At 41.4% G+C, this 15,788-nt stretch overlaps 1 protein-coding gene across 6 annotated transcripts in view; it reads left to right on the forward strand.

Annotated features, from left to right (window-relative positions):
- The first annotated feature begins 1,540 nt into the window (after positions 1-1,540).
- Positions 1,541-15,788, forward strand: part of RBM33 (RNA binding motif protein 33) — a 102,754-nt gene continuing 88,506 nt past the window's right edge. For 5 of the 6 annotated variants that reach the window (XM_048062259.2, XM_048062260.2, XM_048062264.2 and 2 more), the window contains exons 1-2: positions 1,541-1,773; positions 11,210-11,288. In XM_048062259.2, coding sequence (XP_047918216.2) covers positions 1,746-1,773; positions 11,210-11,288 — 107 coding nt within the window. In that variant the 5' untranslated portion in view covers positions 1,541-1,745. The remainder of the gene's footprint in view (positions 1,774-11,209; positions 11,289-15,788) is intronic. The other variant, XM_048062263.2, reaches the window with a different exon arrangement.

Here is a 15,788-nt window from a genome sequence, read left to right on the forward strand (position 1 = left end):
CTGGACAGATGGACTACGTATTAAATTACCAGCAACTACTGATGGTCTGTTTCCTAAATTAAAGTCAGAATTTGGCTGTGAGTTTGCAGTAATATATGAAGAATAAATCTCTAGCCGTACAGTTGTGAAGCAAAGCTAAAAAATGAGACCAAATGCAATGCAGAGATGAGTCTGCAGGGAGCCTGGAACAAAGTGACATGAGAACTTCTCTATTCTCATAGCGTGGGTTTAATCAGATAATGTTGATAATTTAAATACTAACATTGTTAATTATTTCCATGAGGACTTAGCCACCTGGGAAAGTTTTGCCGGTTACTTGAACTAGTCTTGTTACATGAGGCTCCATTAAATTGCTTCAGTTCAGATTGGGCTTCTTCACAAGTAGTATAAACTAAGTTTGTTGTGTACTAAGGCTCATTTTTATACTGTGTTTAGCGTGGTGCGTGGGTAATGCTGCAAGTTCTGTTCCCCCATTGGAAAGAAAATGAACAGCTCCTTTTGGTGAGTTAGTTTCCTTTGGGATTAGTGAGTTAGTTTCCTTTGGGATAGGTGAACTGATCTGCCCTGTTAGCACAGGAGCGCTAGGCCTTCAGAAAAGGGGAGCACATGGTTAAGCTAAGAGAAAAACAAGTACTTAATAGAGAGGGTGGTGGAAAAGGATGTTTAACCTGCAATGAAATTGGATGTAGCATGTTACGACATTGAACATGCAAAGTAAAAACATGTACAGAGGTGAGGTGTGAGGGTAGATGCAAGCAGGATCTACACAAATGATCAACTTGTTTAACCAAGCCTAGCTTCCCTATACACTCAAACCCTGGAAGATGGAGGACCATTCATAATGGGAATTATACCTTTTGGGGTTTATTTTAATCCTGTTGCTAATTATTTTTCTTCCTCGCGAAAGAGGCAGCTGAAGACGGGCTGTCATGCAGAACCTACAGCCTACTGAAGCACTGGTGTAACCTAACACGAACAGGGCACTTCAGCGATGCCCCGCACAGCCTGTACAGGCCCTTGTGCCACAGAGGCGTGTGAGGAGCGAGGTGCAGCACCTCTCCTCCCTGCCCTAACCCCACTGCTTGCCCTCTCAGCTCCAAGCACCGCAGCCAGCAGCAGGCTGAGAAGCCAAGGAAGGGGAGGCCGAGCCCAGGCACCTCAGAGGAGTGGCCACAGGGGCAGCAGGGCGGCCTGCAGGGACACCGAGCCGAGCAAGGCAGCGCCCAGCCGCATCCCCTCAGCCCTCCCCACGCTCTGTGGGCCCCCCGCGCCCCGCGGCCGCCATGACAACCGCCCGGCCCCTCCCCCGCACTGCGCATGCGCGCCCCCTCCCCTCCCCGATCTGCCTCTCCCTTCCTCTATACGCCCCCTCCCCTCTGCTCCCCCCTCCCATCTGCACATGCGCACTCCCACCTCCTCCACCCGGCCGGCTGAGCCGAGGGGAGGGAGCGAGGCGCATGCGCACAAGGCCCGGGCTGACCAACCAGCTGCGCCCACCGCCCTCCCCCCTTTCCCCGCGGGGGCGGGGCCGGTCCGCCGCCGTCCCGGCGTGCAGCGCGGCAGCGGCGACAGCGGCGGCGGTCGCCATGTTGTGGTAGTTTGTTGTTCTCCTGCGGCCGGGCCGCGCCGAGGGGCGGCCGCCGGGCGCTGAGGCCGGGCCCTTCCTCGGGGCCTTTCTCCGTCCCAGCGCTCCCGGGGGCGGCTCGGAGGAGGTGTCGGGAGCCGCCGGGGTGAGGCGAGGAGCCATGGCTGCTGCCCTGGGAGGAGGCGCAGGTGGGTGGCGGCGGGCCCGGGCCTCGCCTCGCCTCACGGAGGGGTGAGGGGTGCTGAGGGGTGCGGGGCCCTCGTCTCCTTCCCCCTCATGAACGCTTTTCAGCCGCCTTTTTCGGCTCGGGACCGCCGGGTGGGTGGGTGGGGTGTGTTTTAGGCTCCTGTTTATTTGGAGGTGAGTGGTACCGTGGTTTTACGCTCCCCGTGCGGGTGTCCCGATCGAATAATTGATTTCTGACCTAAGGAGTAACTAAAATTTTATTTCGCAGATGATCCTGAAGCAGAGCGTCTCGGTTGGAACGCGTAAAGCACAATCAGTGCGTGGTCCTAGGGTTCTTGGGTGCGCCACTGCTCTTCCGTTTGGCTCCTACTTGCAGTATTTGAGTGACAGGCGAAAGCCAGGGCTGTTCTGGTTGGTGCGATAGGCAGACTTTAAAATTAAAACACTCGATCGAGTGATTTTAAAGAAAAAAAGGCTTAGATCCCCCGTGTGACCCATCTTCAGGAGAGATGTAGTTCAGAGAACGTATCTATTTCTGGTGCTCTGGGTCCTCCTTTCATAGGACTAACAGGTTAGTTAAACGCTTGTTAGGGTTAACAGTATCTTTCCTTGTCTGTACTAAAGTTTCTGATGATTTTAGTTAGTTTTTCTTGTCAGCAGCTGTTACAGAGAAGAGCGTGGCTGGTCCTCAGGATCACTTGCCAGGGTGGTCAGTCTGCTACCAGTTAAGCAAACAGTGGTGAACAAAGCATGTAAATACAACTGCTGAAGGTAAACGTTGCGAGGAAATTCCCAAATTTCAAAATTGAAAACTTTGGGAAGAAGGCTAGAAAGGACAGCGCTAATTGGTAATATTCTGAGGATGTTGAGCGTTGGCTTAATGGTGTTAATTACATTGTAGTGTTAAAGTTATTTTACAAAAGTATTTGTGCTATTAACTGTGGTTCAGTTACTTTTGATGTGGAAGTAAACTTTGCATATATATGCTATATCTGAAAGTTTTTTGCTAGTGCTATGAGGAAAGGGTATTTTAAAGGAAATGTCACTTTCTAAGCACTTGAATTCTTGTGTTTATAAATGCTGCAAGTTGAGTGAGCATGTTTTCATAGCGGAGGACTTGTGTTAGGCCAGAGGTTGGACTAGGTGATCTCAGAGGTCTGTTCCAACCTAGATGATTCTGTAAATGTGTATGCAGCAGACAGCCTTGAACCAAGGGCTGCGATTGTAGTTCCTAGTTTATTTTTTTGTGATGGAATACTGCTTATGTCTAACTGAATTAGGATCCTTTTGCACTAAATGGGTGCAAGCAGTTGTTTGTTCAGAGTTAATGCTGAGCTCATCAATAAAATAGCAGTCAATTAAATATAATCCTTGCCCCATATAAATAGTGGTGGTTTTAATCTGGGTGATCAGTGTGCAATGCTTTTCTAAATGAAGAAAACAGAGGTGTCACTTTATGTTAATCTGACTAGTCAAGTAAAATTCCTGGTGGAAGTTGCTAAATACACTTCAAAAACCCACTAAAAAAAATGGCAGTTACAGTACAATGGTATATACGGCTCTACTTGGAAAGGGGCTGGTATCTAAAGTCAATAGTGGTAATAAATGGGGAAAAAATGGAATCCAGGAATATGTGATTACTGGGCTTAAATGTTTTTGGTCAGTTGAAGTCCTAGCTTTAGGAGCTAATGTTTTCAATTTAGTTCTCAGGGTTTCTTGTTTCTGTTTTTTTTTGTTTGTTTGTTTTAGAATGGGCAAAGACTTTAAATTATCGACATAATAGCAATACAGAGCTTTCTTTTAAAAAATTGGCTTACAAACAATTGGTAAAGAAGTGCAGAATAAATGGAATGTTAATTTGACATAATTTCAAGGTAATAGTTGGCAAAGTAAGAGAGTTTTGTCGTTGAAGATACAGATTAAATTTTAAGTCTTCTGTAAAGAGATGATGCAGGGCTGAAAAATGGCTTTGTCTGCTGAACACTTTAAGTACATTTGATGTGATGGAAGGTGATTTGTCTGTAGGACAGTGTGTAGGCTCTCTGGTCATTTATAATTTTTTTAAGTTCTTGGGAAGTACTGTCTTGATTCTTAATAACAGAGTACTCATATGTACCTCTGTATCTGTAACCAGATACTAAGAACGATGATTAAGACTATTGCAGTGATAGATTTCACAAACATAAACTGGAAAGTTTTCACGTGGTGGCCTGTGAGGTCTCTGGGAGTGATTCACAACTTCATATTAACTCGCAAGTTCCTTTGCCATGCGGCCTGATTCAACTTGCTGCCTATTCTGGAGTGTCCGTATCGAAACACGTACGTTCAGGATGCCTCTGCTAGTGGTGATGCGGAACTCTGAGGGCTGGTAGTTGCTCATAGTTGCAATCATCAGTTGATAACGGTTAAGGCAGTGATTCCCAAGCTTGATTCAAACTTGCGTGTAAAACCAGGACCAGAGCAACCATGTTGAGTGTTGAGTCCAACATCATCTGCATATAATACACCAGCTGTGTTGTATAGCTGCCGAATTTCTTTCTTGATGTGTAAAATGTAGCTGTAAATTGATGGTAGTAATCTTACTCAGTGAGAGGTGGTTACAGCAGAACTAAACAACAAACCCTCAAAGCAAGGAACACTTCTTGATAGTCTGCCATCTGATAGCACTGGAACCCATCCAGCATGAACCAGGGGAAGCATGAACCCTCCCTTACTGAGGTAAGGGAAAGCTATTGTAACTTCTTTTCTGGTTGATTTGCTTCTGATGAACTTTACTCTAGAAAACTTTGAGTGCAGATATCTTTGGAGTGAATCCTGATGAGCTGGGATAGAGTGTGGGAGACAGAAACAGCTGAAGAGGGTCCCATCCGTACGTGTCTATCCCATTTTCCTCAGAAGTCCTATACCAAGAGTAGCTGAATAGGTGCTTCTCTACCTCTGGGACTGTTATTTCTCCAGTTTGAACTCAAGCTGTCATTGTTTTAATTTCATTTAATTAATCTGAAGGCCGTTGTTGTATTCTTAGCAATGAAGTGGCGTTAAAAACCTCTTGTGCTGCTGTTAATAAAAATTGTTAAAAGGCTAATATTGCTAGCACAGCAAGCACCTTCCCTTGCATCGTGGGGTCACTATCCAATTTAAAGACAGTAAATATTCTGCAGTCTGAATGAAATTGAATTTGTTGTACTTCAGGCTACTTGACAGCAGCACCCAGGGACTGGAAACAAATTCTACGTTTATGCCTGGATGAAAGTGGGTAGAGCGTTGGCCATGGTTGAGTTTCTGGATATTGCGCTCACTAGGTGGACTGATGCAACTGGCCACTATAACTTAAATTTGTATTGGAATGTACACACACAGACTCCAAAGTGACAAAGGCCTACACAGTTTGCAGTTTGTGAGGTACAAATACATGGACTTCTGTATCAGCTGAGGGCTAGTGCCAAAAAAAAAAAAAACTACTTGAGTGAGCTTGTGGCAGGCAGATTTGCTTTTAAACACAGCAATTTAAAACATTTTAGTGCTTCCTTGAAAAGCTTTCACGAAGAGCTACATTTTTTCTGAATATTATCTCACCAAAGGTCATTTAAATTAAACATAACCATAGCATCGCTTGGTTTTAATGAAAGACGTAACTGAACCATGCTTTATTGCATCAAATACTAAACCTCAGATCTTAGGTCTTACGCAACTTATTGTCTAGAATACTGAAGGTGGTGATTGTCACAGGCTCAACCCAAAAAACCTCCAGATAAGTAGTGGGTTTGGTCTTGTGTTGCATTTATTATGCTCTGCTGTTATGCAGCCTCAGTTCCAACTGTAACATTTGGTGGCTATGAAAGATGCTGGAGAGTAGATGTTTCTCATCAGTGTCCAAAGCCATTTGGGAATCGAGCTCATGTGGATTTCATTTAAACTCTTGGCCTTCATTTGCTGCTCAGTGTGCTTGTGAGGCAGAGAACCATGACACTTTTAAAACGTATTTCCAAAGCAAATATAGTTTCAAATCCAAGAGGGCTTTGGAAATGTTTTTTGTGTTTAGATGAAGTCCTTTTTTATTTCTTACTTTCCCTTTAAGATATTTTTTGCAAGCACTGAAGACAAAGACAACTTCAATTCCTAGTGGCACATCGTTGTTAGTTCTGTTCTTGCTTATAGTTAGTGACTTGTTTTCCATCATTACAAACTCTGAAACAGATTTTTAAGAAGGTAAAAACAACTTGTCTCCTGTAGAAATTCATTTTTCTACTTTATTCATATAGAATAGTGTTTTGGTTTCTCAAAGAAATAATTTGGAAAGAACCCCTGAAATACAGTAGTGGAGGGCTGTGTCGTGCAATTACTACATTGTTACAAACACTTAGTCACTGAATACTTAAGGCTTGAATGAGTAATTGTTTACCAATATAAAGACTATACGATGGCTGTCCCAGAACACACAAACCAAAGTGTTGGTGTTTGTCTGGTGTATTTCTTAATGTGTTTTCTTGTGCACGAGGCGGTCCAAGTGAATATGATTTTTATGATGGGGTAGTGAGCTGGATTCATAGCTTGCTTCAAAATGTTTGGCTTACATCACAGACTTCAGTTTGGGATTTCGTGTTATCTTGAGTTTTTACTGCTAGACGTTGTTATGATTAGCTAGCAGAAGTTTTTGTTCTACAGGTGTTAATAGAACAGTTACATCTCTGTCCCTTGTTGTAGACATTTCTCTATATGACATGGTGAGATACTGACGTTGGCTGTTAGGGTCTGCATTTAAATGGTGTACTCAGTTCCTGGAAATCTGGGCTTTACAATACATGTGTATTGGGTAACATCTTGCAGTGCAATATGAAGAAAAATGCTCTGTACAAAAACTGTTGCATAAAGAAAAGCTGTTCTTAATCTGGGGACTCGTGCTTGTAATGCTGTCGAGTGTTTTAAATAAGATATTGGGGAATGGGATAGATCAAGATGAAATTACTGCATTCAGTGTTATATCTAGGCATAGAGAAGTGTTTTGCCATGTGGTAAATGACTTTTCCTTTTTTCGTTTCTTTTTCCCCCCTTTTTTTAATAGCCCCCTTCTGTTCTGCCCAGAAGCAATACAGCATAGTTACTTTAAAAGACCTGTTGGGTAAGCAGAGCGTGATGCTTTTTTTTTTCCATTGAACTATTGGATCATTGTTGCAAGAAATAGCTTTTCTCCATCTTGTTTAGGTTAAGGAGACATCTTTGATGCTTTCTCAATGCCTAAAAGTAATGGTAAGTTCCATATTCATGGTAGTGAAATATTGAGGTGGACCAAAATACAAAATCTTGAGCTGCTAAGGAGGTTTACGAGGTGTAGTTAGTGTTCCAAAAAGCGTGCAGGTGTATTTGTAGCAAGAGCAGTGCAGTCATCAACTGTTTTTCCTAGTCGAGAAGTTTTGGCCATCTCATTGCAGTAAAATACTCCATCTTAGCAACAGTTGCTATGTGGGACTACCTTTTTAGGCTACGCTGGTACCATTTTAAGATGTGTAAGAGCTCTGCTCTGCAGTGTTCTTGCTGATTCACCTCCTACGCTTGTGAGACTTGACTGTGTAGCTAAGGCTTCCATTTTACATGGAAAATTATTAGCGTAAATTTTATTGAAAGGGAGACCAGAGAGCAGGAAACTGCCATCAGTATAGCCAAAGAAGAAATAATTCTGTGGATTTCTAGCGTGGATGAGCTGTTCTTTGTAAGCAGGGGAAAAAAATAAAACAGAACCAACAAAAAGCAGTTTTGGTCATACATCATAAAAGCAGAAAATAAGCTGTAGAACAGCTTACAGCACTGCTGTTGCTGCAGCAGGGTAAGTACAAAGCAAACAGAAACCTTCTTAGTGTAGGGAACCGAGTGTGTTTGGCACTCTTTGTACTTAGGTTTGCAGCTGCCCGGAGCCTGGGGAGGCAGGCGGGTCTAACAAAGCAGGCAGCATTGGTCAGTCTCTGTTCCAACTTTTCTGAAGCTTCTGAAACAGTGTTTTTCTTAGTACTGCAGTGAGGGAGAACCAAGTGTTGGATTATTTCTTTTGTTTTCCTGCATAACTGGTTTTTCCTGCTTCCTCGTTCATCTAGTGCTTTTTTGGTATGTGATAGGCCTTGGTTTTTTCCTTACAATGTTGCCTGGAAGTTGGGGGGGGGGTGGGATCAGTGTATTTAGTGCTTGCCTGTTCGGATCTTCCTGGTGATACTCAGCTAATCCATGCACATCTTGGTGACCATGTTGAACTGAAACAAGGAGCCATAGGCATTGTACTGCAAGTCTCAGCAACAGCTGTGATGTACAACTACCTTCCTAGGCTGCAGTGGTACTACTGGAAGAAGTACAAAACATTTCACATCCAAAGATGGACATCTTCCTGCTTAAAAGGCTTATGTGCATGGATTTCCCCCCTTCCCTTTTCTCACCTCCAACACAGTAGAACTGAGAATTAAAAAAAAAAAAGTGTTTGGCTGTTGCTCTCAGTGGTTTTGTGCTCTGACTGATGATGAGTTTTCTGAGCACTTAACCACGTGTGACACAAACGTTGAATTCTTCAAGGAGAAACATCCATACATGTTATGCTGATTGTCGATCGCTGGTATTTTCCAATGTTACTTCCTACACAGAAGAAAAATGTAGCTTCAGAAATGAAAAAAACCCTGTGCCTCCGTGAGGTTTTGTAGGTATCACATAGACACCAAGGCGTTACACCTGCGGTGCTGTTTTAGTGCTTGCTCTCTCACCACAAAGCTGGAACTGAATGCTCTTTGTAGACGCATGACTATTGTAACCTGCTTTTCTAAAGGACAGGTACGGCCTGCTTTGGGCTCTGTCAGTGCGCAAGGGCTTAATGGCATAATTTATAATGCTTGTTGTCAGCGTCAGCTGTCACAGAACAAATAAATACAAAGCCCCAAAAGAAAAGCTTTCTCCCTGTGACCCAAAGATCCTTGTGTTGTAAGTGGGTGATGAGACAGACGGCAGCAAGGAGGTGGCGGGGACGTATGTGAAGTGGTTCTTAGGAGCCCCACTCACTGCACACAGGCCAGTCAGTCATTTTGGAAGCCTTTGTTTGCATCCTGCCTGGGGGGACTTGTAAGAAGGGCTTTGAAGGGATGTAATGCAGCTTCAGATTTTGTTAGGAATTGCTCTTAAATAAAGAGCAGAATGGGAGAATTTGGGACATGTTGTAAGAGATGGAGGGAGGGTGGAGGTTTGTGTTGCTGGCTGAGTAGGAGTCCAGATCTACACCAGGAATTTGGTCCCTCTTTTGGTATTGTTCTTTAACTGGTCGTAATAAGTTGAAGCACTTTTATGGCAGTGAAACTTAACTATCAGGACTGGAAAAGTTGTGTGAATTGTATTGAAGAGCGTTTCTTTCGCTGTAGAGAAATGTCAGCAGAGAATGAGGTTTTGGCTTGTAGCTTTGTCTAGATTTAAACCTGGCTGAAGGTTCATCTGTGTAAGAGTTTAGTGCTGAATTGAGTCACGGCAGAGCTAAGATACCATCCTCAAGTTGTACTGATTTATAATACACTGCTCTGCACTCCTAGTAGTGGTGCCTGGGATGCAAAATTGCAGTTTCTTGCCAAGGAGCAGGCAAAGTGTAAGAAGTTACTGCCTTGCAGGTGGTGATTGTTGTCTTGAGGTGTGTTAGTGTGCAAACACTCCTGCTTTGGGTTGCTGCAAACCCAGTCACGTTACCTTAAACCACCTTTAGAGGTGGTTACATCAAGTCAGTGGTTACTGCAATTCGGCTGTAAGAACAACGACACTGCAGGATGTTTGTGCCCTTAAAACAGCAATACACTAATACAATCCCTGCAGCATGTTTTTGAGTGTAAGGAGAGCAACGTGGCATTTTTTACAGACCACAAGGCTGGATAATTTGGTGTTCAAGCGAAGATAGTAAGTGCTTGGGTGTCTGTCTGGCTTCTCCCTATGGTTGGAAAAGGAATAGGAATTGAGGGAGGTTGGGATATGTAGATGTTTGCGCAGAGAAATGTGAGGTTACTGTTTGTTTCAGTGGCATTAGTCCATATAAAGTAGCGAACATATAGCAGCTTTGTGAAAATACAGAATTATCTACAGGGAGTAAGAGGGGAACCTGATGGAGGGGAATTGTTTTTATCTACTGTTCCAGAAGAAGCAAGTTGCCATACACGACTTGTATGGCATTATAATTCATATTGAGCAGTCTTATTTTTGTATCTACGTATGATTAAAAAAAATCAGCTCTGGCAACATCGTTAAACCAACAGCTTTCAAAACAGAAATTTTAATTTTAATGTCTTTCTCTCCTTTTAATTTTCAGTTGCTCACAACACCTGTATTTTGCTTATATGAAGTGAATAGTTTGTCATTTGTGTCATTAAAGGATGTTGCAGCTGAGCTTAAAGAACTGAAGGCTTTTTTTTTTTTAAAGCTCTTAAAAACACAAAAAAAGAAGTTTATCATTGGCATTGTATTTGGTCAAAGATTTAAGTGCATATTGAGCCAGGAGATTGACTGGATATATGGCATCTAAGAGTTCATCAATTCAGACTGGATGGCTGGAAGGGCTGGGTAGTTTGGCTTCCTGTATTTGGAGATCATTAAACTGCAGACAGTTTCTCTTTGTCTTGAGCATAACTTTTATTTGTCCATTTATTTGACTTTAACAAGTCATTAATTGCTGAAAAAACACTATTTCTAGTCTGCTTTCTCTGTTGGGCTGTAGTCAGAGGATGGGGGAGCGAGGGTTGAGGTTCCGAACGTTGTGTTGCCAGCGTGCAGATGATGTGTCATCTGGATGTCTGCGCAGAGCAGATGAACTTTGAATTTCTATTGCAGATAAATGGAAGATTTCATCTTTTTAAATAGTGAAATCGTCATTTAAAAACTAAGCTGCGTAAGAATAATTTGTGACCTGGCGGAGTAAACTGAGGTTACTTGGTGAGAGAAATATATGGAGCAGTAGTCTTGTTTTGGAAGGCACGTACAAACTTAGGTATACAGGGTGACCTGCTTCTAGGTTTTTTAAAGCCCCAGCTGAGGTATTGGTGGTGTTTTACACCTGACTTCCCTCTTCTTTTTGGGGGGTTCTGGTACCTCCCTGCCTTGTGCCGTTTCCCTGTCTGCTGCCATTTTCAAAGTACTCTTGCAAGAGTTCAGTGTGGACAGATAGGCTTGTTGCACCTAAGGTGAGCAGAGGACTGGCAAACTTAATTCCCTCCGTTTTCAAATGTACTTGAGCTTTATGAGCTTTTTTACACCATTTTTTTTTAATTATTTAAACAAGTCGGTATTTATCTGGTTCTCTCATTAAAATAGAAAGTGAAAAAATTATCGTTGCATCGTATGAAAAATCAAACAAAACCATACTGAACTGGTTGCTTCAGAAACCTCCTTGAATTTCAATAAGGATTATTTCATGTAGTTGCCTTTATTTTTTTTCCCCTACAGATGACGACTTTGATCAATTTGATAAGCCTGGTGCAGAAAGGTCTTGGAGAAGAAGAGCTGGAGATGATGACTGGGACAGGTGGGTAGAATATTTTCATGTTTAGCTTCTGTATGACATTGCTGTGTTTTGCTGTTCTGGCATTTTGTATTCTAATATTTACAGTAGTGCACTTTCAGATACTAATGAAGATGTTGGTTGTTATGCATGTGTCAGCAGCTGCTAGACTGTGCCAAATGTATGTTTATCTTGAGGAATTTAGAGTGCTCTATGAAGAGATGCCATTTAAAATTAGATAAATATAAAGCATTTGTGGTATGTAATTAAATTTACAATAAAAGCCCTGTTTTTCCTCTAAGTCTTTAGCAGGGTCTTAATGGTTGGCTTAAATAGATTTTTTTTTTTTTCTGGTACTTGAATTTGAGAGGTTTTAATGTTTAAATTCTTATTCTCAAAATATAAGAGTAATTGAGCTTACATACGGGCTGTTATTGAAAACACGACTGCTATAACGATTTAGAAGTATGCACGAACTTGGTTATTTTTGGGGAGAATAAGTGCATATCCTTTTATGTGAAGGCACTCTAACTGCAAAAGATGAGTCTAGCTGCTGGCTAAACTTGTCCTTTCTGGCAGGAAACTTTTCACTTGTTAAACTGCTTTATTATTAGTCCTTTTTAGTAGCAGAGAAGCTTGTTCAAACTTTGCCAGAGGTCAATGTGTTTCACTGTAAAAAGGGAAAAAAAATTGGAATAGAACTTGTCTTATCTAATAATCGCCCCCGTGACTCCGGTAAACAAATTGTACTGTAAGTAGTTTTCCACTGAGCTGAGCCCTGGGAGTGAACCAGCTACTGTATGCTTATTGTCATTCCAAAGGGATTAGTTTCCTCTTCCATGCTTTCCTGCTAGGTTAAATAGTTTTCACTGCTGTAGGAGGTAAGGAAGAATGAATAAGGAACTCAGACAATATCTTGAATGTACAGTTTGTTCTGCTGCTGTGAGGGATATCTGCTGCTTTGTCAAGCCAGCACAATTGTTTTGTTAAGTTGGATGGTGAAAACTGCATCAAGGAACTGATCTGCTTTGAGAATGCAATTAAAATAATTCGTTCAAGCTAGGTCACTGTACTGTGCTGCCTCCCAGCCCCAGAGCTGTGGTGTCATGCTTGAGGTAGCACAATGCACCCCAGAATACTAAAGCCTGTATCACAGGCAAATGCTTTTGTATTAAAATACGATTTTCTGAACTTTTTGCCTGTACAACTGACTTCATGGGGTGAATAGGTGGGCTTTTAAATGTTGGTTAGTCCCATTATTTTTAGCTGCCCTACTCTTATTACCATGGAAAACGTGGAAGAGTCAAACAACTGTTCTTGGGGAACAGTTCTGCAGGGAAGAAGTTTTAAACTTACTGCTGGAGGTGAATGCCCTGTGACAAAGCTCTTTTTATAGGACTTGAAGGCTGTAGGGCATTTTCACCAAGTTGAGACTTTGAAGCACGCAGTTTTAGAAGAAAGTTCTTTCATTTATGTGCTTGTTTTTCTTGCTATTATTAGCTACGTGTAATTAGAAACGATGAATAATCATGTTTTGTTTGTTCTTGAGTGCAATTGTAAGGGAAGTGGTTTTAGGTGCACTGCTAGAGATTCCAGAGTTTCATCTTGCTGATCATTGGAGAGAATTTTTTTTTACAACTTTATCTGATAGAATATTATTTCATTTGCAAATGTGTTGGAATTATTGTTTTAGTGATGTTTCTTGCTAGATTGCAAAGCTATCTTTTGGATGTGTTAAGTTTTGTGGTTGCCTGGGCAGCTGTAAATGCCTTACCCCTGGGTATGTTGTTGCCTAATGTAGTTGAGTTTTTCTAACTACTGTCCTAGTTCAGTATAGGGCACAGGTTATTGAATATGGCAGGGGAAAAGAAGCTGAACGAACACAGTCGACTTTTTGGTCCCTCATGCTTTGTTTTGCAACCTAAATTGATTTTTTGGGGGATGAGGGTGAGGGAGTTACGCAGTTCGAAAAGAGTTGATCGCTGATACGTTGCTTTTTAACTGAGTCCTGTGTCCCAGACATATAAACCATTGTGGATTTCCAGATCTCTTACTGTTCCCAAACACTGGAGGGTGATAGCTGAGAGTTGGAAGGCCCCTGTTATTTTGGAGTACAAATGTAACATTGTTCTTGGAGAATTTTTCCCATTGCCCTTTTTTATTACAAATTCTTTTCCAAAACACTTGTTCCTGCTAATGCTCATGTTTAATGAGGCATGCTCATGAAATTGGGGGCCAGAAAGGGCCATATAGTCTGATGTGTTTATCACGGGCTGTTAACTTAAATATTTATCTCTCTAAGTAGCCCAAAGCTTGGGTTTGGGAAAAACATGCTGTTCTGGTGCTATTCTGCGAGATGACAGGAGTGATTTAATAGTTGATTTTTGTAGAAATTTCTTTGTTCTGACTCTTCTCTGAGACAGTTCATTTCTCTATACTGACAGAAAACCTTTCCCTTTTTGTTGTTTCTTTTTTCATGTTATTTTCTCATCCTGATTTGATGAGCTGAGTTTATTCAGTGAGGGGAACATTGAATATTGGGAGGTGAGGAAGGGCAGGCAATGGGTCTGTCTTTTCTGAGAGCAGTGAACTAGATTATTTTAGCCCTGTTTTCCTAGAACTGCAGTGTTGGAAAGACCTTTGTGTCTTGGTGATAGTGAGGATTGGTTGCCTTTGAAACTGTCACAGATGTGTACTTTTATTCCAGTTTAATTTGTATTGTATGGCTCTGTGCGGTATTGGCTCCCAACCATCTGTTTTTCTCTGCTAATTGAAGATCTCCTAATATTTGTGTGTGTTTTTCTGTTTGTTTCTTTAAATAGATCTGGTAGTTCTGGTCCCTCTTTTCTGATATATAACTTCAGATTAAGCTATGTTAGAAGAAGCTTGAGATGATGTCTGCTTTACTGTTCAGGCTTTTCACTGTTACTTTGGTTCAAACAGTTACCAACATTGATTTTTCTTTTAAATTACCAGTGCAAATGGTGAATACCATTGTATGAAAAACCTTTGTTTCTGTTGTCATGGGCTTCATTTATGTGCTCATACACATTTTTTGGTCTGTCATGTAATAGGCCAAGGATATAAAAACAGACAAAAAAACCTAGAATACGTATGCAATTACTTCTATTGACCAAATGTCTTAAAAAAAGAAAAAAATTGCATCAAGGATTTTTTTAGTTATATCCTGAATAGCCCTAATTATATTTAGATAATGAATTTAATTTTTCATTATCTCTATCATTCCTTCTGACTTGATCTTCTTCCTAGCTGAACTTGCATTTTGTCTTTGAATGTTGCTACAACACATGCTGTTGCTGTCTATTTGAATTTCTTTTGTGCACCTTTACTAAAAGCTGTCAGTGGTGGACCATGGTGCTGGGAAATCTTCTCAAATCTTTGTGCTTTTGTCAGATTACTGATTCCGTGCTGAAGAGATTAGTGCCTTTTTCCTACCTCAGGTGTGGCTAAAAACTCTTCCAGAACCAGTTCTGTTACATAGAATTTTCTGTCTCTGAAATAAAGGCCTTAAATGCTAACCATTTTACTCTTTGGGATATGTCTTATGTCCCAATTTTTGTTTAATATTGCAGTGAACACAGAGCAGTTGCTGGTTGTTAATGTTCAGACATTCCTGGAACTGTTTGAGATCAGTATGGAGAAATACTGTGTGCTGCTGATAACATCCTGTTCAGTGATGATGTGGAATACAAGCAGTTCTCTCAGACGATTTTCTTCATGCATTATCTGTACATTAGCTAGGTCTTAAAGACATGTACCTATCAATGTCTAGCACTAATTTCTGTCTTGGGATTGACTACCTCAGTTATTCCTCTGTCATTCCAGGTATTCCAGTGTCATCCTAAAGACCTCTTACACATAATTACTGCAGTATGAATTTCCTCTCAGCTGCTATAAAAGAGTAGCAAATATGCCTTTTCTTGTAGGTTCAAGTATGACGAAACCTTAACTTTAGTTCCCATTCTCACTTTGGGGTATTTATTTTTATGTAATATCCAAGGCCCGTGTTGTTTTTCTTTTTTAAGGTCTGCCAAGACATGCAGGTTAAAATAGGTTCCCATTCTTGAATTACAGCTCATATTTCAAATCACTGCCATCTTATTTTAGTATTGGGATGTGTGCGTTCTGATAGGAGCATTTGTCAGTAATAAATATTTTCTATAGAAGGGGGAATCTCTTTATTCCTGGCACGGGGCTGAAGGCAGAATGAAATTAAGTAATTAAGATCTTAAATAGTGAGACTGTAGTTCTTTGTGTTGCATCTTCTTTACGGAAGAGACTGTATGTGATGGAAGAAGTTTAGTAATAGTATGCCGGGTATTTTTGTTTCCTGAATTCTTAGTCGCTCTCAAAGAGGTAGTGAGCCATATATTTGATTTCTGTAGCCCAGCAAATGTCTGTTTGACTGACCTGACTTTTCCTGTTCCTGAATTCGGGGGCATTTATGAAAGATCTGGGCCTTACCACCTCCCAAGCCAGGTGGTCTCTGTGCGCCTCCTTCCT

The sequence above is a fragment of the Anser cygnoides genome, chromosome 2 (assembly GCF_040182565.1).
Source record: "Anser cygnoides isolate HZ-2024a breed goose chromosome 2, Taihu_goose_T2T_genome, whole genome shotgun sequence".
Taxonomy (NCBI): domain Eukaryota; kingdom Metazoa; phylum Chordata; class Aves; order Anseriformes; family Anatidae; genus Anser; species Anser cygnoides.